Source organism: Xiphophorus hellerii, chromosome 1 (genome assembly GCF_003331165.1).
Source record: "Xiphophorus hellerii strain 12219 chromosome 1, Xiphophorus_hellerii-4.1, whole genome shotgun sequence".
Taxonomy (NCBI): Eukaryota; Metazoa; Chordata; class Actinopteri; order Cyprinodontiformes; family Poeciliidae; genus Xiphophorus; species Xiphophorus hellerii.
In genome coordinates, this window is record NC_045672.1 from 14,534,951 (window position 1) to 14,557,400 (window position 22,450).

The 22,450-nt window shown below is 40.0% G+C and overlaps 3 protein-coding genes across 5 annotated transcripts; 1 reads left to right on the plus strand and 2 right to left on the minus strand.

Moving 5' to 3' along the window:
• Positions 1-1,050: 1,050 nt before the first annotated feature.
• Positions 1,051-3,645, plus strand: prok1 (prokineticin 1). Its single transcript, XM_032568100.1, has 3 exons — positions 1,051-1,748; positions 2,522-2,647; positions 3,380-3,645. Exons 1-3 carry the CDS (start codon positions 1,674-1,676, stop codon positions 3,485-3,487), a joined length of 309 nt encoding a protein of 102 aa, XP_032423991.1. The 5' UTR covers positions 1,051-1,673; the 3' UTR covers positions 3,488-3,645.
• Positions 3,646-5,219: 1,574 nt separating this feature from the next.
• On the minus strand, positions 5,220-8,074 carry LOC116726460 (uncharacterized). Its single transcript, XM_032573203.1, has 6 exons — positions 7,359-8,074; positions 6,969-7,280; positions 6,723-6,852; positions 6,530-6,648; positions 6,356-6,402; positions 5,220-6,237 (listed from the first exon to the last, which is right to left on the minus strand). Exons 1-6 carry the CDS (start codon positions 7,393-7,395, stop codon positions 6,079-6,081), a joined length of 804 nt encoding a protein of 267 aa, XP_032429094.1. The 5' UTR covers positions 7,396-8,074; the 3' UTR covers positions 5,220-6,078.
• A 112-nt stretch (positions 8,075-8,186) lies between these two features.
• LOC116726441 (zinc finger protein 335) lies at positions 8,187-21,583 on the minus strand. Of its 3 annotated transcripts, none has more exons than XM_032573186.1 (28): positions 21,331-21,581; positions 19,153-19,346; positions 18,786-19,062; positions 18,612-18,689; positions 17,261-18,391; positions 16,973-17,152; positions 15,912-16,076; positions 15,572-15,830; positions 15,307-15,484; positions 15,089-15,201; positions 14,988-15,006; positions 14,531-14,647; positions 14,366-14,439; positions 14,080-14,240; positions 13,768-13,991; positions 13,575-13,674; positions 13,408-13,496; positions 12,465-12,721; positions 12,242-12,350; positions 11,967-12,158; positions 11,691-11,833; positions 11,446-11,585; positions 10,431-10,528; positions 10,225-10,302; positions 9,861-9,944; positions 9,736-9,777; positions 9,491-9,596; positions 8,187-8,816 (listed from the first exon to the last, which is right to left on the minus strand). In XM_032573186.1, the coding sequence occupies exons 2-28, from the start codon at positions 19,342-19,344 to the stop codon at positions 8,695-8,697; spliced, it is 4,728 nt and encodes a 1,575-aa protein (XP_032429077.1). In that variant the 5' UTR covers positions 19,345-19,346; positions 21,331-21,581; the 3' UTR covers positions 8,187-8,694. The 3 variants fall into 3 exon arrangements, with proteins under 3 accessions (XP_032429077.1, XP_032429068.1, XP_032429084.1); XM_032573177.1 differs by having other exon boundaries at positions 10,216-10,302; XM_032573193.1 differs by having other exon boundaries at positions 8,693-8,816; positions 9,486-9,596; positions 10,216-10,302; positions 21,331-21,583.
• Positions 21,584-22,450: the final 867 nt, after the last annotated feature.

Sequence of the window (22,450 nt, forward strand, 5' to 3'; positions counted from 1 at the left end):
CGAGGGAATATTCTTTTTATGGTCTTGCTTTTAGTTTGTAGAGAAATCAAGGTTATGCTTCTACAAAAACACAATATACTGAGGGTAACAAGAGTCAAGAATCTTTTTCCTACTGTTGTTAAAAGACGTTAGTTAAGATATGTTTTCTTACTTTGAAGTGTATAAACCTGAGCGATTTCTGTTGTCTTTTCCAAAAGGATGCAGCCTCAGTGCTCCTGCTGACAGGGCAGAACTGATTGAATATAATTATGTGACAGCAATGTTGGAGGAATCCATCACATCCCCAGAAGAAGGTTAACATCCTGATGACTAACACACCAGGTACATGCTTCTCTTATACTTTAATTCTCGTCTCTTATGGTTTCTTTCTTCTCTTCCACATATTTCTCTTTATGTATCTTAAATTCCTGCCTTCCTGCTTTTTGGCAACAACCCGCTGCCCTCACCATTTGTAGCTCCAAGTATGCACTTATGCAAGTGAATGTGTAAGCAGAATAATTTACTGCTGCTATGTGTCGTTTCATATTTCCTGGCTGGACACATTTAAGAAGTTTTCAATATTTTTTAAATGCTGCCTGGCTGAAATACCACATTTTAGCATTCAGACAAATAAGAGCAAATAAAAAGACAATTGCGTTGCACCCTTTTCCTCCTCTTGGCGCTTTACCAATGAACTTTAATTTCACAGGAGACAATATGATTCACCCTCAATGATGAGACTTGTATCAGGAGATAAAGTTGACCATTAAATGAGTGAAAATCAGAGAAACAGTGTTCAGTTCACTGAAGATAACCTTCAGCTTAGGTTATCTTAAGGATGGAGCCAAAAGAAGCAAAGAAACAAAGACACATGTGTATTTATCTACTGCTAAGATACATGTTTTCTATACTTTTGTTTATGATTATATGTGGCTAAACCGGCCTTAGCTGATTTCCTCAGTCATGGAGGTTAAGAGATGGCCGTGTGCATACGAACAAGATAAAATGATCAAAAACAGGTACAAACAGTTTCAGCTGAGAGCACAAACAGTTTCACCTCTCCCATGAAATGATAAAACAGATGTTTTATCATTTCATGGGAACATTATTTATTACACTATTACAATCCAATCTCATGGTCTGTAGATGGAGGCCTTAAAGACTTGCAACAGTTCCTCTGTAAAGTATCTAGTCATAAGGACTGAACACATATTCTTGCTACATTTTTAGATACTAGTTTGAAAATATGTTTCCGTGACGTCCTGTCCTTTGTTTAGCCATTGTTACTCTCTTTCTATTCCAACTTGTTTTGTCTGTTCTTTAGCCTGAGGAAATTCTCTGACCTTTATGTAATCTGTACATATTCTCTTAAATTTGAAGCGATGATGTTTGGAGTTTATTTGAGAGTTAGCCATCTCATGCAGGAGGCAGAAATCTACAAGCACAGGAGGAGTGAAGAGAACCTTCATCTTCCAGATGACGACAAAGGGAGGGTGTGGGGAAATGTCAGATGTAGTGAGTGGGGTGTTGGGTGGGGTGGAGGCTGCAGGTGGATAAAGAGAAGGAGAGAGTGAGCATCCTCTCTGTTTCTGAGAAGTTCTGCAACCCTTCATTACTGCCTGAAGGGTCTGAACCTGCCAGTGTAAAGCGCTGCAGACGCACTGTCAACATTTCAGAGAATCCCTGCTGCTGACATGGACATCCGTGCCGTCTGTCTGTCCTTCCTGCTGGTGACTATGAGGCTGTCCAGAGGAGCTGTGGCCCCATCGGTGAGTGGGAAACTTGGAGGCTGTTGTTAGTTAGTGACAAAACCTTTTTGGACTAAAATAAGATGTTATTACATATTTGCAACAGTTTTTTTGATTTTGTCAAATTAATTTTCAGTAACAAAGTGTCTCTGTAATAGTATTATTTTTAGGTGATATTGAAATAGCTTAATTTTAAAACAGTTTGTTTTTATCAGATTGAAAATAAGCTACTTTTAAGGAATGTAACTGTTGCTAATAGAAACATCTTCAGTAATTATACATAGTTACTGATGCATTTGTTGTTTGACATTTAAAATGTAAGTAGCTGATAACATGAAGCGTCCCACCAGTTATGCGTCTTTTGTTTGAAACTTATAAAAAAAATAAATAATTAATGCACTACGCTGATTTCTCTGTAATATAAATATAAAAAACTTTGTGCCCGATGTTAAAGCCTAATTGAACAGGTTGCGTTTCTGGATAATTATGTTTAATTGAATTACACAGCAGACCACATCCTCTTCTGCTTTAGTCTTTTGGAAAAATCCAAAAGGAAATCATCTCAATTTCCCAAGCATTTGTCATTTATAATTCAACTATGAAGATGACACATAATTGAAATAAAAATGTCACAATATTTGAAGTTATTGTAGCGTGCTTCCATTACAATAATGAGATGAATTTATAATCACTTTGCATTTGTTCTTTCATCTGTTAATGTTTCAATAAGAAAACCTTTTAGACTAAGTTGCTGTTTGAATTGCTGCCTCATTGTCCCTCTGCTTGTCCTGCAGACCTGTGAAAAAGATGAGCAGTGTGGTCATCTTGAATGCTGTGCCGTTAGTCTGTGGAAGAGCAATCAGAGGATGTGCATCTCACTAGGAGTGGAAGGGGATGAATGCCACCCGTTGAGCTTCAAGGTGGATCCAAATACAGCAACCACAACTACAGCAAATAAAAAGTATAGTGTGTTTCACTGGGATGTTACATAACAGACCAGCAAAGACTAGTCCAGAGTTGTCAGGTGGAAGTAAAGCAAAAGTCTGCCGGTGTGTGATTTCATCCCAACATGTATGCGGTTGCTAAGCATGCTTACTCTGGCATATTTGTAGCTGTAATGGCAACAAAAGGTTGTTCGAGTATTTTGGATTATTATTTTGTCTTGAAAAACTAAGGTCTTGCACCACTTCAAGATGATTTTCTTTTTTTCATCTAAAGACTTAATTATTTGTGATGGCAGCATTGTCGTAAAACAAAAATTCAAGATGCGTGAATACTTTATCATTTCAGTTATCTTCCAGCATCAGTCTCACACACACTGAACCTGTCACTCATGCATCCCACACTTGCAGTGAGAGATTTAGATGAAATAATTTAGATATCAAGTGTTGGCAGTGTTGGCCGGAGCGTTGTAAAAGCTGATGATAACTGCAGAGGCAATTGATCTTGTCCACACCGAATGAGGCGATTAGAGTCATGGATCTCTTTGATAATCTAGACGAGTGAAAAGTTTGCTCAGCAAGGACTGAATCCACCTCTGCGGTTCAGTAAAAGACGCTTTGAAGTATCTCCACATGTCAACTGATAAAAGATTAAAATGTCAGATTAGTCCATCTCCTCCTCTCAATTCTTCTCTTTTGTCCCACTTTCAGGTGCCGTACAGTGGGATAAGGCAAGAGCACACCTGTCCCTGTCTCCCAAACCTGACGTGCAAGTTTTCTTACGACCTGTTCAAATGTATTGAAGACTTAAAAAAGTAAATAACAAAATAACACATTTTCTTATCTTAGAAAGGAATCAAAAGATAATCACAATAAAATTGCGCTAAAATCATTAGCACTGATTTGATGATTGCTGCAGTGATGAACATGTCCGAGTACAGATGCTCAGACTCTTCAATAAACAACAGAGAAAATTATGCAATTTCTTCGTACTTTTGAAAGGTAATCTGTACCGTATTCAAGTTTGCTTAATGCTTGTTGAGTGTTTCCATGAGAAAATCTGAGGCTTAAAGTTTATCATGTCTAGCTTTTGAAGGGGAAGTACTATGTAAAATTGATCTTTTTGAGCTTTGCATTATGCCATGACATTATTCCCTCATCAATAACATACCTGAAGTGTTGCATTGAATCTTTCATGCATGTTTGTGAAATCCTTTAATCTCCCATGGCAACCAATAAGCTGTGCAAAACTCTTGGTGGGACTGAGCGTCGCCTTTGAGGTGCAGCTCCTCCTTGGGGTTACAGTTTTCAATCTTCCCACCATCCGCCTCTCAGCGCTGCCACCTCTACCCCACTGACTGACCCATGTCTCCTTCAGACTAGCCAGCAGCTATTAGCAAAGACCTGGTGCCACTTCACATCTCCTGAGCTCATTATATGAGCTACCTCTCAATGAAACGCTGGTAAAAAAAAAAAAACATTGTTAAGCGGAAAATGGAAGAGCAATGTTGTGATGACAAGAGTAGGAGTTTCTTAAAGAGACAGAGGCCCAGTTTCAAGGCGTTAAATTACGAAGTCAAATGTCTTTTAAGTCATACTTGATATATATAGCATTTTTATTTTACTAAAAGTAACATAGTTAATTTGATTGTGTTATTGTGGCTGGAAAACACATAATATGTACTGTCCCTTTAAGGAATGGAATTTAGAAAATAACTTACCAAGAATCTAAAAGATATAATTTGTTATACAATTAAACTGGCACAAAATTGACAGCTAAGATTTCTTTTTCATAGTTGTTGAATTGTACAATCGTACAATAGATTTCAAATATTGAGTTTTCTGCTTCCAAGATGAAAGCAAATATTGGAACTAGAGATTTGGAGGAGAAACGACTGGAGGAGAAATCATCCTTACAGGAGAAAAGATTACCCAACTAACACTGAGGAGCTATGATTGTCATAAAATACACAGTCAATACAACAGATTGAACTCACCACATATAAACATGGAGAGCAGCTCTCTCCCTCCACTAAGGTGCTGACAGCATGGCTGAATATCTAGTCAGGAGCAAGATTTAGGGCATCAAACCCCCCTGGAATAAAATGCAAAGTGTATTTACACTTCCAGCTGGCGTGACCCTGTGGTCCGTTGAACTTTGACTGACAGAGTGCAGGTGGGCAACATTTTTCTGCTGAGCCAAGAAGTTGAAATTAAGCAGACAGAGCCTCCCCTCCCCCACATAGCTCACATGCAGCCTGACGACTGCTGGGATCGTCTTTTACCGCTGTCTGTTTGAATTGGACAACATGAAAAAGCAAGAGCAGATGCCTCAGCTGAGGCTCTGGGAGCACTGGGAGCATGCTGGGAGGGAGATTGGCTCTCAGAATAGTAGAGGGCTGGCCACCACTGATGTAATGTAGTAGACACAGATAAAAACAAACATTGATACAAAATTAGATAACATGTCAACCTGATCTGGTAAGGCTGCTGACACCGCAGCAAGTGAACACAAACAGAGGGGGAAAGTCACAGAAAACAGTTTTTTAAATTGTCTTAGTAACAAAAGAGTTTAATACTTTGATGTTGTGCTGTAGATTTACATGCAAATGCGTCAACATAGGCAAACTATTTAAAGGGAAAGTTAAGAAATCAATGCTGCAGTTCAACTGGAAACTCACAGAGGAACCTTTCTTTTTTGTTTAATAACTAGAACTTCATGAATGGGTGAAAAGCATGTTATAGGCTGCCATTTGCCTCTAAATTGCTTTAATTTTACCACTTGTACTTTTTCACATTTTGTCTATTTGTCACTATAAATTTCAAGACACTTCATTGGGATTTTATTTGATACACCGGCACAACGTAGTCCATGACTGCAAAATGAAAATGAATGGTTACTTACTGCAATCCTAACTAAAAATCAAATAAACAAAGAGGCATCCCAAGATTTACAGAGATAACGGCAGCAAAAGCTGGTTGTGTAGAGTTGGGGAGGTAGAATATCAATGTAAACCACGGCTCAGACTCTGAGTTTAAAAAATGTCTTAAAAATTTTTTTATTGTTTACCTTCCACTTCACAATTACGCACTGCTTTCTGCTGGTCTGACTCTATCACAATCCTAATAAAACACATAGAAGTTTGTGAAAAAATATGAAACTTTTCAAGGTATTCAAGGTAAAGTCCAGTCCTCCACACCTACCATCCTACCACTTTCAGACACCTAAATCAGACAGCTGAATGCCCACATCAAGTTTCATTCAGCTCTGCAGAGACCTGGTAACGAGCCATTCATTTGATTCTGGTGTGTTGGAGCAGATGCACATAAAGGTTGCAGGACTGCAGCTCTAGAGGACTGGACTTTGGGTCCTCTGGTTTGTGGGTATAAATACCCTCAGACGGTTCGAATCACAGCTGGATTGCCAATGTGGAGTACTCCACTGTCCCAGCATTGTCCGCTTGAGAGATGCTTTCTCCAGTTCTCTGCTCTTCCAGGTTTGCATACACCCCCTCAGGTTTCTGACGAGGCTTAAAGTCCACTATTGCATAGACGATTCCACTCATTTCCTGAAAGAGACGACGTGTATTCAGGGATTGCGGAGTAGAGGAAGTTCAAAACAACAATATCTCCTTGTAAGCCGGGCAGTGAGTCAAAGTCACAGCTGGCTCCCAGTTCTGCACCTACCGGGGCGTCTCGTTTCTGTGACTCACACAGAGCTTCTCCATGAACGTCTACAAAACAGGAATAAAAACAACAAGGCATTACACTGGCTGGCTTCTCTATAAATAAACCCCAAAACAGACAGACTGGCAGACAGTCACATTGGAGAGGTGTAATGAGTTTCAGGAAAATGCTTACTTGACTTTTTGCGTTTTGCTTTGACTTTACAGCAAACAGCAACAACAACAGATACAACAGAGATCATGGCTGTGATGGACACAGTGACAAAGAGCAGCATGCGAAAATTCCAGGAGGCTCTGAAAGAGAGACATGTTATGAAATTCAGTTATACCTTATAAATCACAAACAATACAAAGAAAAGACTGCAGACCTGTCATTGTCTCTGAAGTCCTGCACTGGGACCAGTACAGTAGAGGCCAGGAGTGTTGTGAAGCTGCTTGGGACCCTGACTGCTGGGGTTGTCAGTGGAAACTGAGACTTGCTGTAGTGATCAGAGGTTTCTGCAAAATCATCAGTTCAGAAATCTGAGTTTAGAGCAAGACCTAAAGGAAAAGGTTTCCTTTGCACATCAAGAAATTATATTGCAGGATAAATATTTTCATGCAGGCTTACTTACCAAACACCTCCACATAGTGGTCAGAATAAATGTGGTTCTGGATTCCCAGAACCGCACATCTGTAATAACCCGCATCTCCGACCTGCACGTTTGATATCCTGAACTCGATCCATCCGTCTTCCTCCGTTGTGGTGACTCTTCCCCTCAGTGAATCACAGGTGTACCCTGCACTGTCCAGCACTTTGTAGCATTGGCCAGGATACAGTTTACAGCAGGACTTGTTGTAGCCGTTGTAAAACGGAGGAAACACGAGTCTCAGCACAATGTGCTGAACCTCCTCAGTCCTCGGCTGTGCTTTTAGGAGGCAGTTCTCTGGAAAACAAGAAGTCAATTTTCATGTTTCAGTAAAATCTAATTAGGGGAAAATCCCAAACTGTTGCTTTGCCATACCTTGCAAGAAGCAGAACAACATAAAGAGAATCTTCATCTTCACCGAGTCTCAGCGCCTGTAAAGAGTTTTTTCCCTCTTGTAAGACAATTATAGGCAGCTCCTCAGGGAAGAGGGAAGTTATTCTTTCAACAGCAGAAAAAAAACTGACATAATAAGCATATTTGCTGCAGTCTCTTGCTGTGATTACTCATGTGGAAATTTTCTTGGAATTATGAAAAAAAATAAAACCATCCCCTGAAACAGCAAATGTTCCTCCAGAACATACATTTAGCATTAGGGTAACATTCACTTTTCTAGTTCTCATATGCAGTTTTCCCTCTTCAGTGTTACTTCTAATGGCCAGCAAAATACTATTCTAGGCCAAATGTGCTGCAATTAAATATGAAATGCTTTCATTAAAATGTGAAATACAGTGAACAAATAAACACAAAGAGAAAAAAAGAATAGAGGAAAGGAGAAAATGTCAACAACAGACTGACCAGCAGACAGAACTAAAACGTTGGACCCAGTCGGACCATTATGGACTTCTGGCTCAGAAGCAGACTTTGCTTCTGATTGGTTGATCAGCACCTTGTGTGATATTTTCTTTACGTCTTACACGACTGCATGTCATTACATGAGTATCTTTAAACATGTTTTTTTTTTATGTAATTTTTTCTCTTCAAAATGTTGATTTACTTTAATTTCTTTTAGATAATTCTAGTATTACAAACCAAAAATATTTCACATCCTCTAAATAGCAAGGTCATGCATCTCTGCTGCTTCCACGATCTCCCAACAGCAACAACAAAAACTGTTTCGTAGACACATGCAAAAGGCTCTAGACATTTATACACAAAGCCATTTATTTGGTGTTAGCTTTTAACTTATGATACATGTCTTAGCAACTCAAAACACATCATCCATAATAAAGCAAACGACTAATGAAAAACGTATTTACATAAATATTTCATAACTCAGTTGTAAAATACTAAACAATTAACTTAATATGAATATAAAATAAACACTCCCTTTTGTCCTTCATTTCTCTTATAAAACTAAAAACAAAAATTTTACATTTTCTAAAACATGTTAGATAACATTGTCTTGCGAGTTGAAGCAGCTCAGGCACACAAACACCGTTCTTAAACTCACAAAACAGACAAACCTTGTTCAAATGTACTCTGAAACGTGCAGCCCCTATTAATAATTTAGAAGCAACAAGTCTGAAAATGTGCATTTATTTTCCACAAGCTGTTAATCTTTTGCAAGACGAGGCTTCGGTTCGCAGCCTTGTGAATGCATGGATGCATATATGAGTTGAGGTCGCGGTTTTCTGAGCTCGCATGTACGTCTCTACTCGTTGGTGAAGGTAATGACATCATAGGGGATGCCCTGCTGCTGCAGCTGCTCCAGCTGCTCCGGTGTAGCCTCAGTGTAAAGTGTTTGGGTCTGCCCCATGGCCGCATCTGCTACAGCTGCAAGAAGAAAAGTTATGTTTATTATTATTATTAAAAAGCTGGCATCCCACTTGAGGTTGTTGAGGAAGGAGGGAGAGAAACGTGACAGAAGCTCACAGAATTTGTTGTATATTTTAAAGTAGTTTTGTCCAACTAAAAGCAACAATTTTAGCTTCAAGAGATAAATAAATAAATAAAAAACAGTCTGATTTTGTGTACATGATTCCTTTAGATGGCATTTGAAAGTAGCATTTGCATATTGAGCAGTGAGCAAGACTCTAAAGAAAATAAGCCTTATATATATATATATAAATGGCATTTTCTTCTCCTAAGTAAAATTTAAGCTGATAATTAAGGTCCACAAACCTCCCATATTTATATTGAAATTCAGCACAATCTGAGGAAACATCATGTAATATATGCAGGGGTACCAACGTGATGGAATATCAGAATAAGTACAATAGAAAATACAGCGTCCTTAGTATTTAAATTGAAGCAGAGATTCCTGAAAGCCTTCACATTGGTGTTAGGTTTTCTATATGTGCCATCATTCACATGGAGATCTTAGGGAAGTCTTAAGCTGCTGTGAATATGATCAGAATATTTTTATTATTATTATTATTATTATTAATAAATGTGAGACATGTATATAAATTAATGCAATCTTTAAAAAATTTCTCCACAAACCTAACCTGTGACAGCAGAATGTGCTGCAGCTTCCAGGTCCTCCGTGTTCACCACCTGAGCTTGAGAGCTGACAGGTACGTACTGGATCTGCCCATCATGACTTACAGCAATCTGCACAAACATATATAGCAAATAAACAACAACAAAAAAACCCAAAACGTCTCATTGCAGATTATCCAGCATCAACCACCTCCCTTTAATCAGTTTAATTTACCGACATTAAGTTTAAAATAAATCGAGTCTGCCTTACCGGCTGTTCATGCTCGTACTGGATAATGTGTCCATCAGGCATCTGCCCAGCAGAAAAACACCTTCAGACATTGAAGGCTTTCATTGGGAAAAGTGGTTAACTGAGAGAAACTGAATATTACTCACCTGAATTTGGTTACCATCAGAAACTACAACATACTCCTGAGGAATTAAGTGCTCAACTCCATCCTGTGAGATGATATACTGAACCTGAAAAAGAAAAAAAACCCCACAAATGATACACATACTGCAGCTTAAGCTTTATAAATGTAATAATTATACGTGAGCAGGCGACGTTTAGTTTCTTATTAAAACGACCAGACATAAAAATCAAGAAAACTGTACTTAAAACTTTGTAATGTGATTTTAGGAACTACATAAAAGAAATACATATCTTTGATTATTTATAATGCCTTTTTCCCATAGTTTGTCATGGGACTCCAAATAAATTAGCCCAATGAATCAGCAAAGTGTCTCTTACTTCTGTCACCTGGTTATCTCCAGTCATCAGGTGCTGAACAGTCTGACCATCGATGGTGGTTATCTGCTGGATGTACGGCCCTTCCTCCTGACGAATGCACATAGAAATGGATGTTTTCACATATTCAAACAACAAGCAAAAATCATTCACTTAATTTTCAAATAAGTAAATGATGATTTTAGTAACGTTAACACTAGAACTGCTGATGATGTTACCTGATCGGATAGCGGCTGCTCTTGAGATACAATGATGTGATCCTGACCAAGCGCCTGCAACCGCTCTGGAGTGATCGTTGTCTGATGAGCCTGCAAGGCTGTTGCAAAAACAAATGAACAGCTTGTAGTATTTATTATGTTTTATATCAAATCATAGCAAAAAAAAGAGACAAACAATTATGTTGGCCAATTAGTTCTTCATTTTAACAATGCTTCTTGGCTGTTTACTTTCTTTTAAATTATGTGACATTGGGAAGGAAAATGCATTTGTGGGTTGAGCAGCAAAGATGCCAATATGACACTTTGACCCAATGAAAACTTCCTAAATCCTCTCCACCAATGGCAAACAGCTAGCCTGGCCATTGCCTTCCTACACAGTTCTCACCTCCCTTCAGTTCACTGTCTGGGATTTCTCTACCTTAAGAGAGAGTCACTGTTAGCAGAATCTCATCTTGATATCTCTTTAAACTGAGATAATTCCCAAAGATTAAAATTCTTGCTTTCTGGTTAATTTCTTTAACCAGATGACATATTTATTACACTGACCAACACCAGTGCAATATAATGTACAAGTTATGGTAACACTTTATTTGAAGGGGTGTGAATAAGACTGTCATAAGCATGACATAACATCTGTTATGAACATGAAGGGGTCTTCATGAATGTTTAAGACTGTCGTCATGAAGTGTCAGTTGGTAAATAATGACACTTTTATTGCAAAGTTGCAATAAAAGTTCATTAAAGTTGCCAACTTTGCATTATTCAGTAAATAATAACTCTTTCAATGCAAAGCTGTACTAAAGTTTCCATTAAAAGCGCATTAAAAGTGTCAACTTTGCACTAAAGTGTCATTATATACAGAATGACACTTCATGACAACAGTCATAGACATTCATGAAGACTCCTTTATGTTCATAATAGGTGTAATGTTATATTTATGACAGTATTAAGAAAGTCTTATGCACACCACTTCAAAGAAGGAGTTACCCACGTTTATTTTGTGAGTGCGGCTTACACTGCAGGGTGGCTAAGGCCTCTTCGTCACTGTTCACAATGATTGTTTGCTGAGATGAATTGCTGCGGCTTTTGCGAGTGGGATGATCCTGACTATGGAGACGCTCCATGTGGAACTTCAGATGACCATTACGGTTAAACCTTAAAGAAAAAACAAAACAAAACAAAGAACCAGTCACATGTACAGCTGCTCGGCACATCTCATCCTCAAATCTTATTAAAAAAAAAAAGATGGTCGCTCCCAACCTTTGTCCACAATATTTGCAAGCGAACGGCTTTTCGTTGGTGTGGGTCATCATGTGACGACGCAAGTCTTTCTTATTCTTTGAGGCAAAGCTGCAACTTGGACACTTATGCGGGCGCAGGTAGGAGTGCATCCCCATGTGAGACTAAGGACGTTGTGTAGAAGAGACAAATATTTTTTCCCTCTTTGATACTAAATGGTGCTTAAATTAACAATTAAAATGATATTAAATATCTGATATAGAAATGAATTTATGAAGCTGCTGCTGATAGACTTGCCTTCACTTCAGGCCATGAGGTCGAGGTGAAATCACAGTCAGGACATTTAAAAGTGTTGGAATCCAAGTGCGCCCTCTTGTGGTTCTCCATGTCGGAGCGACCGTTGAATGACTCCATGCAGATGCGGCAGCAAAATCTCTTGGTGTTGGGAGAGCTCGTCGCTGTAGGCGAGGCTGGAGCTTCACTGCTCAGCTAACAGGAGAGACGAAGCACAGATGTGAGAAACTAGAAACGACGTTTATACACACCCATCAAATAAAAATACTGGTCATTACCTCTACTTGCTGCAATACACCGTCAGCCAGGGCTGAAGTTAGATAGTACTTGTCATTTTTCAGGTTCTCTGATGCAGAGACGTCTAAACCCTGACTGCTTTCATCAACACTGAAACACAGTATTTTAATAGGATTAAAACCTAAAAACACTTATCAGAACAATGCAAACTTAAGAAACAAAACAAAACAGATATTCTCTGTGTTCCACTCAGTCTTTAGACACCTGTATGCGGGGCTGTGGACTTCTCCAGCAGGTTCTTCCACAACACTGAACTCGCCTCCATCCTCGAAGCTTCCTATGGCAATGTGGGTAAGCTCCCCAGCTTCAGAGGCGGCTGCCTCGTAGGCCTCCTGCAGCACTGCTTCACCATTCTCAGACACATGAAAGGTCATGATCTTTTGACCCTGGCCAGGTGCAACGGCCAGGGCACCGACTGTTCCACCTTCCCCTTCACTTCCTTCTGATTTCAGCACTGCCACCTGTGAAGCATGAAGAATTAAAAGAACCCTAAATATTAACACATTTTTGTAAAACTATAATTAACCCATTAAGCCTTTCACATTTTGTCACATTACAGCCACAAATTTTAACGTATCTTATGTGATTAACCAACAGAATAGTACATAATTGTGAAGTGGACAGAAAAAGGGACTTGATAAAAAAAATGCAAATAAGAACGATAAAGGTATAGGGTGCATTGAATTTCAGCCTGTATTTACTTAAAGAATTTATGGTTGAAGTTTGTGAAGATGCCAGAAGTTTGTTAGAGATCAAACTTCATCATGAGGACTAAGGGACAGAGTCGACAGCTCAGGGACAGAGTTGTGGAAAAGTTTAAAGCAAACAAATTCCAAACAAGTTCTGTCCCTCGCTTTATACTGTCAAGATTTCTGGGTACAGGACAACTAGACGCCTACCAAAACACCGTAACTGACTGGATAGGAGCTTTAAAGAACCAAAAGAGATTCACAGCTCAGTTGTGCAAAACTGTTCCCATTATAAAAAAAGGTCTTGAAAGGACAAAGGAATTTTGGTCTTCCTGAAAGAGTGGTAGGTAGAAAACCATTGTTTAAAGAAAAATGTTGACAAAATTTGCAAAAAAGGTATGCACAGTGTTGGTAAGAACTGCTACAAATATATCTTAAAAAGACAATTTTTAACAAACCTGTAAAGAGTTTCCAACAATTTCCCGAGCGTTGCTCATGTTCAGCAACAGATCCAGGGCATTTTGAGCAGACAGACCACTAGACTCAGCTAAGGAACAGATTTAGAAAAAGTCGGTTAACATGTTAAAAAATATCGAAGAAATGTCTTACTAAATAATTAACTGACCATGTTCATAGATTATAGTTGTATTTCCCAATGCATCCTGGGTAACGGAAGCATTTTCTATCCCCTGCATAGCCTGCAGTGTTTCAGGATCCACAGTAATCTAAAGAATGATGATGGAAAAAAAAAAAAAGCTAAATATATCAAACAGCAAAGCGATGTGTGCTGTTTAATAAGACAGTTTAAATGGACTCACTATGGTGTTCTGTAATGTCGGATTGTTGTCGTCATGTTGTTGTTTGAGCTCCTCTATCTGCTGCAGGGTGAAGAAGGGTTTCCTTCGTCTTCTGACCGGCTCCTCAGGGTGAGCCAGAGACCACTCGTCAAAGGCCTCTGGGTGGCGACATTGCACATGGAGACGCAGGTTCTTCCTGTGCTTGGTGGTGAAGTGACACATATCACAAGAGAAAGGCTTCTCCCCTGCAGAGATACCATGAGTACAGACTCAGTATAAAGGGGAGGGGGGTGAAACATGGAGACACAATGAAATCTCTACTCAAACACCAACCTGTGTGTTTGATGGCCATGTGTGAGACCAGGAACTCCTCTTTGGACGTGGAATATTTACAGTAGTCACACCTGAAGGGCCTGTCGTTGGTGTGGGAGAGCTGATGGTTGAGCAGCAGCTTCTTGTTTTCACAAGAATAGTCGCAAAACTCGCACTTGAACCTTGAAAATGTACATAGACGTAAATTTACAATATGTATAATCATATATATATGTTTAGTCGTTGCAACATTGCTTGTGAAAGGGTGCCAAAGGATGAACGGGAACATAAAGCTTTCAGTACTGACTTGTCTCCAAGACTCTGGATGTGGGTCAATAAGTGCATTTTGAATGTGTACCTCTTCTTAAAGGATTTTCCACACTACGAAAAAACAAAGAAGGTTCAAGAAATTCTCTTTATACACAGAAGACTGTGACGTAAAAGCAGAATTTGATAGGAAAAGACTCCACACCTTGTCACACATGTGTGGCTTCTCAGAGCTGTGAGTTTTCATGTGTTGGGTGAGTCTCTTTTGCATCGGGTACACCTTGTCACACACCGGGCACGGGAACTCCAACACCTTGGGAACCTGCAGGAATGAAAAAGACAAACACGCTGGTGAGAGATAACACAGGGCTACAGAAAGATAAGATCCACCCATCAAATCAGAAAATATGCGATGAGGGCGGTATGTCCTGCAGGGTGTCAAAAGGCTTAAATTATATTTCTGTTGCTTATTTTTATTTTCATTTAGTAAAGAAAATATACATTGCTTAGTAAGTTACTTTCAAAGATGTCAGGAAATCTTATATGGGAGATCTTTGTGGTACTTTAAGAACCCTAACACTTGGCTTAACACAGAAGGACTGCATACATTTCAACCTAAGATCTGAGACAAGCTACTAAACAGGATGCTATATATTACTCACCAACTCTTTTTTTCTTCTCCTGCAAGATCATAAAGATATTATTAGTTGTAATTTCAGAAATTATGGGGAAATCTTATATATTTGTTAAATAAGTTGCTCACTTCTCTTTGCTGTGGACTGCAGAGTGTCGAATAACATCTTTCTTGTAAACACTTGAGTAGTCACACTCCTCACATTTAAATGGCTTTGTGCCTTCATGATTGAACATGTGCTCCTGCATAAAAGATAAAAAGTCTTCTTGTGACACATTTCAGAAAACCCCCCCCGCTACAAATAACAAAGTGATGTGGAGCCTGAAAGCTGCTTTGTTTCTACTGACCTTCAGTGAAGACCAGCGCTTGCAGCGGTAGCTGCACTGGAGGCACTTAAACAGCTCTGGGTCATTGCCTTCATGAGAGTCGATGTGAAAGCGCAGGTCCTCCTGGGTGAGGAAGCGCGAACCGCAGATCCAGCAGTTGTGGGGCCGCAGCAGAGGTTTGAGTGATTTATAGTACCGACTAGAACACATTGAAGTCGAATAAGTCATTTATATATCATAAAATCTTTTTATGCCACTCATGACATTTAAATACTTTGGAGCTTACTTGCGGTTCATATACTTCCTATATTTCTTGCGTAGGAAGCGCTTAGAAGGTCGGCCCCGTTTCCTTGGGAGGAACTCCTCCTCTGGCTGAGAGTTTGATGAAGGGTCTTTGTTCTCGGAGTCAGATTGGCTGATCGCTGCCTCAGCTGTGTCCTCGTTAATCTCTCTACCCAGACCTTGGCCCAAACCAGAAGAGCTTGCCTCTTCAGCTGCAGAGGGATCCGCACTGAGCCTGGACCACTTAGAGATGCATTCTGCTTCTGTGACAAACAACCGAGGATAAGGGACGAATCGACTGCAAGCTAAAAGTTTGAATGTGGGTTATGCAAGCAACGTTTCACCTTTGCTGCTGTTTCCTTCACCAGAAACGTTGTACTTCCTTGGGCGACCGACCTTTCGCCGGGGACGCCCTTGAGATGAGGAGGAGATGGGAGTGGGTGGTTTCCTCGGGAAAGCTGGAGGTCTTCCTTTAATCTCCTGATCTACTGGGTTGTAGTCGCTGTCCTCTGGAGACAAACAGAAGAGCAACGTTAAGGTTGTAATGCTCTGCAAAATTAGCCTCAGTACTTCAACTCTTTCGTATTTTGTCACATTATAATCACAAACTTTAATATATTTTATAGAGATTTTATATGACAAGAAACAAAATGTAACACATTATTGTAAGGTTAAATGAATTTGATATGTTGCATTTAATATGTTTTATAAATTGAAAAACTGTAGGTTGTAATTTGGTAATACATTTAAATATGTACTTAAGACATAACTCTTTTTACTTGAATTTTGGCCCACTACAGATTATGAGTTAATCGTTTTTCTAAGTTTGTCTTTTACTAATACTGTTATTTCTGGATGGATATTTTAAAAGTATTTTATTTCAAATGTTTTTCATGCTCAACACTTTGTTATTTGCTTTCTGTTTTTAATGGTAAATAAAGATGGCTTGACTGAGTTAAGCCAAGTTAACCTGTGTAATTTAATCTTAGTATAAATACAAAACCCCTAAAGTCACAGGTTGGCAAAGAATAGCATTTATTAGAGAGGCAGCATCATGGTAGCTTTGAAGGAGCTGCTTTACCTTCCAGCAGGAGAATAAACCTAAATAAACAGACAGAGCAACAACTGAGCTCAGTACAAACACACACCACAACATCTAGGAATTTGTTTGATAGACTTTGAAAATCGTGTTTTTCTTTCCTCTTCACAATCATGTGCTATTTTGTGTTACCTAATACCTAAAATCCCAATAATATGCAACAAATTGTGTCACTGCAACAAGTCAAAATGTGAAAAGGTTTAAGGAAAACTTTTGCATAGTGCTGTAGATGTTGGTTTTATAACTTAAACAATGGCAGGAGGAAATCTGTTTGAGTGTTTAAAGAAAATGTTTCCCACCACTCACCTTCTGGATCGTCGATGGCGCCAGCGTCCACAATATCGTCCACTTCTTCTTCTGGTTGCTTCACAGCATCCTTCACCTCTTCTGCTTTCCTCCTTTCTGCCTCTTCTCGCTCTGCTTTTTGACGAGCTAACGTCTCGCTTTTAGGAGGTCGACCACGTTTCCGTTTCATTGATATTTCACCTATAACAAAAAAATAAATAAATAAATAAATCGGTAAATAGGAATAAAAAATATGATTGCGACTATCCATTCAGCTTTCTCGTTTATATGCGTCATCGGAATCCTTACCGGCGGGTTTAAAGTGTTTGTCCCTCATGTGGTTAATGAGCGTGTCTTTGGAAACACTTTTGTACGGACACATTTTGCACTTGAATTGATGAACAATCACCACCTCCATCATCTCCTCTAACTCAGCCAGGTTCGGCTGGTGGTCTCCTGAACCCTGTGGCGCAGCTGACGTGTCCATGTCTCTGGAGAACCCCTGTTCATCCCGGGAGCCTCGAGGCTCCTCCAGACACGGGGAGCTCTGTTGGGCCTGTTCAGGTTCTTGATTAGATGCATATGTGCCACTGCTGCTGATGTACAGACCAGGCTGACTCTCGTTGCATTCCAGCGCCTCAGGAAGTCCGCCCGTGCCCGCCGTGTCTGCAAGTGGGTGGTCTGACGAGGAGCTGTCGTCGTGATAGAGGGATGCCTCAGGGCCGTTGCTGTTCTCCGTGTAGCAGGAGTGCTGTGGCTGCTGCTGAGAGTGCTGTGGCTGATCTGGATCCTGGTTCTGCTCATCATCGTCGTCGTCGTCATCGTCATGTCTTGTCTGATATCGTGAACAGCCGGGCTGCTCAGAGTCTGCAGCCGCAATACATTCCCCCCCAGACTCTCCAGCGTACTGTCGACTGGTCTGAGTCCGGTGGTCAGCGCTGCTGTCGATGTAGCTGCGTGAATGATGCGGCTGCTCTCTATCACCTGCTACACGCTGGAGATACCCAGAGCTACAATCCACTACGTAGTGGCTTCTGCTGGTGGGGTTTGAGTCGGCTCCACTGCATTCCACGTATCCAGGAAGGTCCTGGTCACTGTTGTTACCGCTGTAGTCAGGGAAGCCGGTCTGGGAGCGAGTCTGGTCGGGTTCCTCGCCCGAACACTCCAGAAACGACGATGAAGACTCCTCGGTCTGGTCCGGGCCGTCCGCGCTGCAGTCCATATACTGGGAAGGATGGGAATGCTGGGGCTGGTCGGGCTGGCTGCTGCTCTCTTCTCTGTAACCGGAGTGTCCCGGATGATCATCGGGCTGGTCCGGTTCAAGGCCGCCCTGCAGGTCTCCCTGATCCTGGCAGGTGGACGTGGGGCCTTCAGCATGAGCCTCAATGGCTGCACGGTTGGACATGGCTGAAGATGACATCTGGGCTACCATAGGAGCCCCTGCAACATGCAAAAAACAGAGATGGATTTGAAAAGTTGTGTAGAGTCCATAAAGAAACAAAAGTATGGATGATCTTATTGCTTTACTGAAATTTATGCTTTTACATTCACGTGGCACAACACCACATGATGGTGAAGATAATATACCTTCTCTGAAAATAGACATTTCATGAAAGTGATGATAACATTTAAAGTGGGTTAATGGATGAAACACACTTACCGTCATCTGGTCCTTGTAAAAGAAGATACTGAGTAGTTTCTGCACCTCCATCTTCTGCGCTGGTGACAGCTATACAACCTTAATTAAAAACACAGCAGACATCACTCACTGTACTATGAAAAATAAGTACAATTCCTCAAACTTTTACACATTTGTGTGAATTACTGGGATTACCGTTCATGACATCGGGGCCGATGGTGGACTCTATGATCTTGTCGATTGCAGACCCCAGATCTGATGAGGTAGAGGCAGTGGAGTCAGAAACCATCATAGCTCCGTCTGACACAGCACTGGAGTGGACCAGAACTTGAGCCGATTCAGACACCAGCACTGACTGGGTCACCGTGGAGACACTAGACACGCTGGTGGACTGAGCCACGGAAGACGAGTCTGGAAGATGAACTGAAGAAACTCTGACATCTGTGCTGGAGCTGGTCTCTGGGATGAACACCTGGAAAACAAGTGGAAACAGTATGTTGTCTTCCGATGGCTTAATTAAATTCAAGTTGTCTTCCAAAAGAGGACATTCAGAAAACCTCACCACGAGTCCTTCTGAGCTCTGTCCCACATGACAGTCTGATTCTGGGGCCTGCGCGTGGGAGGCAGCAGCATCACTGCTGTCTGCGGACATCGCCTCTGATGATTCCATGCCCATGCCGCTTTCAGACGGCTCCTCCATCCCCGATGGGCCTGCATCGCTGCTGCTTTCCACCTCATTCTCCTCCGAATCCATAACTACAAAAGAAGAAGAAAATAAATTAGGTCAAAGTTTCATCTTTAAAACATGTTTAAAACATTCACATAAGTGTACAGTGGGCTGCACAGTGGAGCAGTTGGTAGGACTGTTGCCTTGCAGCAAGAAGGTCCTGGGTTCGATTCCCGGCCCGGGGTCTTTCTGCATGGAGTTTGCATGTTCTCCCTGTGCATGCGTGGGTTCTCTCCGGGTACTCCGGCTTCCTCCAAAAATATGACTGTTAGGTTAATTGGTCTCTCTAAATTCTCCCTAGGTGTGTGTGTGTGTGTGCATGGTTGTTTGTCCTGTCTGTCTCTGTGTTGCCCTGCGACAGACTGGCGACCTGTCCAGGGTGAACCCCGCCTCTCGCCCAGAACGTTAGCTGGAGATAGGCACCAGCACTCCTCCCGACCCCAGTAGGGACAAGGGTGTCAGAAAATGGATGGATGGATAAGTGTACAATTTCAAGGTGCATACATCTAAGCGATATTTAGTTGCCATCAAGCAATTAAGTCTTAAATGTTAAAAGAAGATATTGCACAAATATAAAAAAGTAACTGGCAGTTAAATAGTGGAGGGTAAGATGCCCCTAAAAGCTCATGTGACCTAATAGATTTTTTTAAACTGATTTTTTAACACAAAAATTATCTGTGTTTATTTCAGTATTTCATCAGTCTGAGGCATTTAAACCAAATACAAATGGTGAAGAAAACACTGACTCATGTCTTTGTGTTTCATAATCTCAGTGTATTACAAATATTCATAACACATTTTAAGATCATATTGGCCTCAAGTCTATCTATTAAAATCAACAAATGATTTTGAGTGTTGCCTTGCCAGGCCATATCAACATAATTTCCTCCTAGCTTAAGTCATACATTTATTTACAACATTGTCACATACACTTACTTCATGGTAATCAAAGTCTTGACTTCTTTTTGATTACCAACAAAATATATGATGACTCAATTGTAAAAATATTAGTGATGTGCACCACTGTGATTGTGCATAGCAATAATTCAACATTTTGGGTGGCCTACTTTGCAATAAGCATAGAATATGGGACTGCCTCTGGTTGCAGCATTTCATCTTTATCTCTCTCAATGAGATTGACTCCAATTATTTCAAGTCTTGTTGTTTCCCGCGAGGGAAATACAGTCCAATACTATCATTCTGCCTCCACCTAAAGCTGTTTGTTTGTAGACAGGATTTCACAAGTTTTTTTTTTAATGGGCATAACAAACTCATTTAGGAGATATAAATAGGTTTGCCTTCAGCACATTTATTTGAACAAGAAAGGGAAAGAAACACCAACGACAGACGTGTCTTCTTTTTGTTTTCAGCGTCAATCGTATATTTTGTTGTAACTACTTTGGTACTTAAAAGTGTCGACTAATATACCTGCGTTTCTCCTTAATCATACTTCCTATCTTGCACCTTTATCCTTACAGATTTAAGTGTTTTTTAATAAACGTGCATTTGGGCGGATAAACGTGATTTGCATTGATCATGATTCAGGATAAGTCTTCTTGGTTACTGTTCATTTGCTTATCCAGAGACATAAGCTAACAAGTGAACATAGAAGCTAACGGATTAGCATTGTGTTGGATCAGTGATACTACTGGAATGCGTTTTAATATGTTTTAACAAAAACAGGCCCTGTTTCTAATGCTGTAAGGCTGACGGTCGGCAAAAATAAAGCCGTCCCAAACATAAAACGACAACATTATCCCAGCACAAAGCTAATTTGACTCAGACAACGGCGAAGGTTAGCAGCTTTAAGCAGGCCTAGCTGCCCTTCACCCTGCCTGCTGCGCGTCGCCATTATACACCACTTCAAGTCTTTTCCATTCAGGCATTCTGTGAGCTCTACTGGCCCGGGGACCTCGAGGGCCTGAGCGGCGACAGACCGCCCAAATACCCTCCCTGAAGAAAATTAAAACATTTTCCTTTCCCGACATCAGAGTTGTTGCTCTTTTTTCTTACCTTGTATTTTTGAGGAGACGAGTATCCTGTAGCGTAGAGGCACCGAGTAGATCACAACATAGCAACCGATAATTGTCGATTCTTTCTAGTCGGGCGCCATGAGTTTCTCCTCGCTTCCTGTCTTTGCAACCGGATCTTATTTATTGTTTTTGTTTCAAAAGGCACTTTTTGAGATTTGCAAATTAAACAAAGCCAACAAAATCAAGCATCAGCTTTTACCGTGTAGTTGTCCCGAATTAGACCCGAGTAATTATCTGAAATCTTTATCATTTTGTGGACTATTGTTTTTAGAGGAGGACGTATTACACAGAAGTGCGGAGGAATATTAGGCTTAACTGCCCTTCTGTACGATGTTAGTTTTTCTCTATTTTTAAAACATATTTACACAAATTCAGATGTAAAAAAAAGTCTTCTAAATGTGCTTTTCCTAACGAATTTCTATCTAATGTAAAACCCGTAAATTAGTGGTGATTCCTACCTTTCAACAGAGTATAATAAAAAAAATGTCTCGTCTTCTGTTAATTTTTTGTTCTTCACCTTAATTTCACGTTTGCATTTGAAATCTTATTTCTAGAAATGAATTGTGGTTTGTACAATTTATTAAATAAAATACAAATATGTGTTCATCAAATTTCTTTGGTGCATTTCTCTGATTAGACTCAAAATGTGATCAGAGAATTTCAGACTTCACTCTAAAGAAGTCTGATATAGAAGTATTACAAGGTCTGTCAGTGTGCAGTAAAAAATATATATACAACAGACTATAATATATATATAATATATAATAATAATCAGGAGTTTTCTTAAGTTCCTTAATGTAACCTGCATGATTTTATACTTCTGTTGTTTATTTAAAATATGCATTTTTTTTTGTTATTGGCAGTTTTTCGAGATTCACTTCTATTATTTCTTCCTACAATAAAATTTAAAATGTTTAACCCAGTCATTATTTTTTTTATAATATCTGGAAACCCAGTATGTTAAAAAAATCTTCTGGTAAATGGTTTTAGTACTACGACCCCTAACTTCCATTCCTGTCTCGAAAATCAAGAGATTTTTTTTTTAAATCGATTTGGCACCCTAAACCTAGTTATGCCTTTTTATATAGTTGGTGGGTGCA